This window comes from Dermacentor variabilis, unplaced genomic scaffold, assembly GCF_050947875.1.
Source record: "Dermacentor variabilis isolate Ectoservices unplaced genomic scaffold, ASM5094787v1 scaffold_12, whole genome shotgun sequence".
Taxonomy (NCBI): domain Eukaryota; kingdom Metazoa; phylum Arthropoda; class Arachnida; order Ixodida; family Ixodidae; genus Dermacentor; species Dermacentor variabilis.
Genome location: NW_027460280.1, coordinates 8,428,792 through 8,435,798, shown reverse-complemented (window position 1 = coordinate 8,435,798; position 7,007 = coordinate 8,428,792). Strand labels below are relative to the sequence as shown.

General features: G+C 44.1%; 1 protein-coding gene across 2 annotated transcripts in view; it reads right to left on the bottom strand.

Moving 5' to 3' along the window:
* Nucleotides 1-3,015: 3,015 nt before the first annotated feature.
* The window catches only part of Hr96 (Nuclear hormone receptor HR96), a 138,960-nt gene continuing 134,968 nt past the window's right edge, over nucleotides 3,016-7,007 (bottom strand). For both annotated transcript variants that reach the window (XM_075676455.1, XM_075676456.1), the window contains one exon: nucleotides 3,016-4,227. In XM_075676455.1, coding sequence (XP_075532570.1) covers nucleotides 3,100-4,227 — 1,128 coding nt within the window. In that variant the 3' untranslated portion in view covers nucleotides 3,016-3,099. The remainder of the gene's footprint in view (nucleotides 4,228-7,007) is intronic.

Genomic DNA, 7,007 nt, shown 5'->3' with positions numbered 1-7,007 from the left:
TATAATCAATTTTACAAATATCACCATTCCAAAAGAACTGGCCCACTGCATTGATATTCAGCTGACAACTGTTTTTGCTAAAAGCCTCTGTGCATCATTACAACCTGAGGTAGCTTAAACCTAGGTCACATGGAATCGAAAAATATAGCGGCAAATGTAACATTGAAATTTGATATCTCGTGAACATGAGCAAAAACTTAATTTGAAAATGTTTGCTCAAAAGGAAAACTTTCATGGCCATAACGCTGCTGCCCATTGCAAGCATAAAGCTGCTGCCCATTGCAAGTCGTAAGCAAAAGAAAAAGGTGGACTGAAAAAGCAATAAGACACAATATAAGCTGCAAAATGAATACAGACTTGGTCAGTATTTGGAGCAGATCGTTAAGTGGATATCAAGAAATGTGCAGTGGATAACAGCAAAACATATGGTAACCAACTGACTGACGGAAGTAAGGCTCACAGCATAAATTTTTCTCTATCTACACCGACACACGTATTCGCTGTTTTACATTGGCTTTATGGCTCCTGTGGTGGAACCGCGAATAAGCCCGAATAATAGACCCAGCAAACCACAAATATCTATTGGATGTATCACAAAAGACCAAATATCCAAGGCATTTAATGTCTAGTTCACATCTCTATGTTCCACTAGTACATGGCAGTCAAGAGTAATCCAAAGGATGTCAAATGTTTTTGTGATTTGGACATCTCGTGCACATCCAAAGTTTCCGCACATTGATTGTGCGTTGTGACTAGATGAACGCACCATGCCACAGAAACACATTGTCTTTAGTGCCTAACAATGAGATCCTGGGAAAGGAACAACTGCACCGTTCCAGCGCCAGGCATTTACTGCGCCCACTGCACCCTTCTCGCCACTTTGAAAATACGCTTGGCTGCTACACTTTCGGTGTGAAAATTAAGCTTTCCAACTACTTGAAACTTTAACAATTAATGGCATTATATATTGACACCCTCCAGCAATGAATATGTATTTACATGTAATGAAGGATATAGGTGAGCTTTGTTTGGTCATTTGTTGGTGAAAAGACCAAACAAGTGAAAAATTATTCATCATTTATAACTTTTGTTCTGCTGTTCATTGCTGTTTTATGTGCATTGCAGGACAGAGACCTATATCTGTCCTGCTGGAATGTTTATGTACAGGCACCAACCATGATTTTCTGCAGTGAGGTCAAGCTGTTATTTACCAGTCTACAAACAAGACACACCTCTCTAAGACAGTTCTCACAAATACATTCACAAAAGAAAAACATTAGGAACTGGGAAATGAGTTTACAGGCGAGACAGACCCTAGGCAAGACAAGGATCCAGCATTCACATGACATTCATTTTGGTGCAATTTTACCATGGTTCTTAAAGAAACAATGCAAAAAAACACACATGCTGACATTTTAAACAAGCATCAGGATAAGGAAAGGTGCTCATGATACAAGTAACAACCCAACCGTACCAAAAATCAACCCCATAGTCACAACAGCCTTAGATATGAAGCTCCTTTTCTGTGAGCGCAGCTGAAGGTATAGACTGAACACTGGCCACCTGATAAATGATGGTTCCTGTGGGATCAATTTTGTTATGATTGGATTGCATAATGGACACCTTTCCATGTGCTGATGCCTGTTTAAAATGTCAGCATGTGCCACGCATCTTCTTTTTTCTGCTTTTTTTGCATCACTTTAAAAAGGCTGATGCTTGTGCCAAAACAGATGTTCTTCAGTTGGCCATAATGCAACTATCATAGCGAGAACACCCACACCCATACATCAGCAGCTGAAGCACTGCTTGACTTATTCCATTCTTGTAACTGAGCACTATTGGGAAAATGCATCCTCCAACCAGACAAGCGTTCGTGTATGCTTCAAGTAAGGACCGCCAAGGCAATTTTTCTTCTTTTGACAGTGTTCTTTGGGGACTGTCTAGAGTATATGTTGGCCACAGTTGTTTCATTCGCAGGGTGAAAGAATGTTATCCATGGCAGGCATTGGTGAAAGGCTGCTAATATCCAATTAAGCAGTGCAAAGGCAAGAAAATCATGCACCTAATCACACAATAATGCCAGCAAGGGAGTATGCAGATGATTAGTATGCAAGGGCTCTAGCTCAGGGCTAACTTTGACTTCCCAAGTACATTTAACTGCAGAAAGCTTATAGCTTATAAAATTTGAATGAAATTTGTTGGATTTGAGATAAAAATTAAAATTAAAGTGACCCTAGAAAGCAAATCTTTTTTAAATTTCCAGCCTGGAATTAAACGGACATTGCAGTTCTGCAAACTGCATCCAGGACACCTAAAGCAGACAACTTTGATATAAAAAGTTACAGCTTAAGTGAGAGTGTTACATTGTTTAGGAGGGTTTTGCAAAAGTCCTACTCACAAATTAGTGGTATGTTTCAGAGTGATGTATAATACATTGGTTTCATATGCTCTAGATGCTTCATCAGGTGCAGTATGCAGAACTGATATATAATTTTGTCATTGCAGAGACACAATTATAAACTTGAAATTTTTACAATTTTGCAATTTTTAATCCTTTTTATAAAATATTAAATGGCCTATAAATGAAAAATCTGCGTCTTACAGTCACTAAATTTTAACTTTTTGTTTTAAATGCAACAAACCTAATCAAAATTTGGTGCAGTGGTTGCTGACAAAAATGAGTTCTCTCATCTCATGTATTTAGATTGGAGCTCTCGAGCTAAAGCTTCCTCTTATGTGTCACCTGAAGTTGAATTGAAATATCGCAGCGTACCGGAGTGCTGTAGCTACTGCTACGCCAATTCACTGCAAATCTTAACATTTCGACTTTGAGCTAACTTACCTGTGATAACATAAGACCTTGTGTCAATCGCTGACCTCTGCAAACTGCTGCGGCCACGACCAGAAGTCTTACATTGGTCAGTATTTGCTCCTAGCTTGCATGCAAAAATCACTGCAAAATTATTGTGGCTTATTTCTTAACTTGCACAGTAAGAGCAATGAGTCCAGAATGTATTTAATTCCACAATGTGACAGCTTTACTGCCCAGTATTTGAATATCACGATGACAGAACTTTGCACAACTTCAACAATGACCTCCTACTTGAGGTCAAAAATCTCTATAAGCAATGGCTCAACTTCATGGGGGTTCAGGTCCACCAGTATGCTGACTTGGTTCTCATTGAGCGTGCGCATATCTTCGAGGTTACGGATGAGCTGCAGGAAGACTGACCGGCTCTCGCAGCCTGAGTAGCGGGTGTCTAGGTATCGCCGCAGCAGGTAGAGGTATGTATCTTGTTCAAACATGACCACATCTCGGTGCACCAGGTTGGGCCGCTCAGGCGTGAACAGTGTGATGGCACTGAGCAGCAGCATTATGTTTTCGTCTAGTCTCCACTCGGGTCGGAATGCATTGATGAAGCGCTTGTGCTCCTCGTAAACATTGCCCCGTGCCTCTTTGAGGATATCCACCCGAATAGACATGAGCCGTGGATCAGGTCCCTTCCAGCAGTCGCGCTCAGCGTCATACGACATCACGGAGCGCAGCAGCATGAGCTCGGTGCTGCCGCCCTTCAGCAGTGCCACCTGGTCTTCCTGGCAGAGGCTCTTGAAGGCGGCAATGCGCTTGGACATCTTTATCAGGCGCCGGATGGCATGGTCCGTCATGTTGATCACATCCACCAGGCTGGGCTCAGGATCACAGGCCAGCGGCACCTTGAGCACCTGGTTGGCCGTGGCCAGCTCCTGGATGCGGTGTGTTTCAGCTTCGGTCAGCACATCTGAGCCTGGCACTCGATAGAACTGGCTACGGATGGCCCGGTCATGCACCACCTGTGAGGAGCCGCACTGGTCACGCCATGGCAGCTGTGATGAGTCAGAACTGCTGGATTCTAAGTCTGAGCAGCATGAGTCAGGCCGGTCTGCCTTGGGCTGCTGGCCAGTTGATGGCCCTGCATTGCTTGCCAGTTCAAGCTCAGATGTATAGCGTGCCACCTTGACTGGGCTTTCATCGTCATCCTCAGATAGCTGCGTTCTCTGTCGCGGATGTAAGGCACGCTTAAGGCGGTTCTCTTCGATCTTGGCACGCTTCTCACGCTTCTCGGCTTCACTCAGGATACATTCTTTCTTCATGCCGATGGCAAAGCATTTCTGCAGGCGGCACCGCTGGCAGAAACGTCGTGTTCGTGTGTTCACCTCACAGTCATCCTTGAAGAGGCAGCGAAATTCCTGGGTGAAGATAAAAAGAGTGCTGACATTAGAAATTCCAGGGCTTTGCAAAAATTTTTTTACATGAACAATTCACATTCAGAAACATAAACACTATTCATTCACTGCCTTTGAGTAGAGAAGTATTACTGCACATACACAATTTTTTCCTCACTCCAATCGTGACATAAGACTTTGCCAAGTTTATGTTTAATTTGAACTCTCACAACTGGACAAACTTTAACCATCTATGTCTGTCACCATAGGACTGGCAAGCTTACTAAAATGCAAACAAAACAACCATACTGCCCGTGTGTTATGTCATTGAACAAGGCCCTGCAAATCTTTTATGCAAAGCGTGGAAGGTGTCGAGTATTAGGGGGCATCTCATGAATGCCTTGTCATCTCATCGCACCACATCCCCCAATGCAGTGAGGTTTTCAAATGGGTCAGCACTTGCAACTTCTTGTAGCAAACATAAATCTTCATCTATGCAAAATTGCTGCTGTAGCTTGCGTTGTACAGACGAACATAAAGGCGTGGTTGAAGTGCACAGCATGGTCGAGAACATGTCACTGGAGGCAGCTATCTTGGAAAGAGTGAGGTGCCTCGATGCACGCGCGAGAGAGGGTGCATGCATCACCAACCCTCGCTAGTGAAAGATGGCAGTGGCTCAGGCAGCTTGTAAGCCGACCGTGTTTGTCGCTCCGCTAGCCCGCTTGCGGCTAAGCGAACAGTGCATGCGCATTCGTGCTTCCACTCCATTCAGCTGCTGAGCGTAAAAAAACTCCACTAAAACACTATACCCTCAGCGTCTCAGTGTTGCGTTTCACTGCTTTAAAGAGTTTATTTTGGCTTGGATAAGGAACACCTGCATATCGGCATAAGCCAACACTTTGTTTTTTCAGCTCAAGCTCCTTCAAAGAAGCGGCAGCACACTTCCTTTCCCATTCACTCCTCAACGTGTCGGTTGAGGAGAACGTTTCTGTTCTTGTCCTCTTTCCGCTGCGCATTCGCCCAGTGGACCATTTGAAGCATCCTATTGGTCAGTTGTGCAGTCAATGTCCGATTTTTCAGACTCCCTAGGGGCCTCGAAAATGTCTAAAAAAATGAATGCATGTCTTTTACTGCCCTGAAAGGCTCAAATCGCCACAGGCACATCCGAAAAAGCTCTGAAGACCTGCCAGTACATAAAGATTTCTAGTGGTGTTTTTTGAAGTAGGTCTGGAAGAATTATAAAGCAATATATATTTGCGGAACAATCACAGTTCTTTTGAATCCCTCATTTACTGCTCTACCAAGTGCCAAAACCAACTCGTATTGTTGTTTGGAAAGTTGCGTAACAATGTGTGGCCGCCAGCCCCGTACAGCCGTGTAGAGCGCAGGGCGCTGAGGTTCTAGACGCACAGCGCCCTGCCGCAGAAGGTTAGAAAAAGACCCACATAAGAAGTGGCTAGGTCAGGCAGCTCAACTGGTAACTGTAGAAGTGTCATTCAAAACACACGCAATCATTCTCCCCTTCTGGCGGCGTTTTCTGTACTTCCGTTTTTTTTAAAGTAAAAGATGTTGATGCATAAATATTTTCCCAAACAGCCGTTAAATTTGTTAATTTTCACTTTTCCTTCCTGTTTGGCTGTTTCCTCAGCTCTCTTCCTTAGTACATCGCTTAATTTCTGAACGCCTTGCGACTCTTGTTTCCAGTTGCCAATTTACGCGAAAAGTGCTGTGCAATTAGGGAAAAGCCACACGAGGTAATAGGTGAGAGTCATATTGCTTATTGGTTTAAAGGTTATTGCAATGTTTGCTGACAGATGCTGTTTTGCATGATCTTATTTTCCACTTTATCTAACCCATATCATGGGTACATGGTTCCGAGGATCTGCCAGCGTAAAGGGCCATTTTTGGCCTGCAATGTCTCCCTTTATTGAATAAAAGTTTTTCATCATCATCATCATCGAGGAAGTAATGAGGCACAAGGAAAAGTTAAACACAACTGGCGTTTTCTCTGGCTGCAACTCGTTCCACGAGCATACAGACCAGCTGACTGAATCCCTTTCCTGGTCCTTGGATGAATCGAAACAAGGTTGAACCAACGAAGCAACAGCGATGCGTATGACCATTCCAATAGATGGTGACAACTGAACGCATCTTGAGTTAATCACGCAGGCACAGAATGAATGAGAAAATTGGCCTTCAAACCCTAGGAGATGCCGATAACTACCACCATCCAAAAGGAGTGAAAAAGGCAGCAAAATGTTGACCGCCCAATAGCTGTCAAGTGTCAAGCTTGATTTGGCGGCGCTGTTGGAATGTGTGGGCATGGGGGTGGGAGGTGTGCCACTTGATTCCGGGGGGGGGGGGGGAGGGGCCGGGCTCCCCTGCCCCCCCACCCTTGGGTACGTGCCTGGTGCCATCCTTACATCTGTCATGGTCTGAGTCAAGGCTCTATTAGGTGTAGCTTGTTTCCAAAGCCGGGATAATGTAAAACAATTCCAAGATGTGTTTATTCTAAACCCACCATTAGCCCTCTATGATAGCTTAAAATGGCTCAGGTCCAGCCCATATGAGTTGGGTCCGAGTCATTTTGACCTATCATGAAGGGCTAAATGCAGATTTGGAATAAAAACAGTTTGGAATCGTTTTATGTTATCCTGGCTAAAGTTCCACTAATCTTTCTAGCATTTGCGAATCAGCACACTAAATGTTTGAGGTCCTTGTATGAAACCTTTGGTGCACATTGTGGAGATGGGTTTGCACAAGGCTCACCGTACGAGTGACGGTCACAGAAAGGGCATGACACT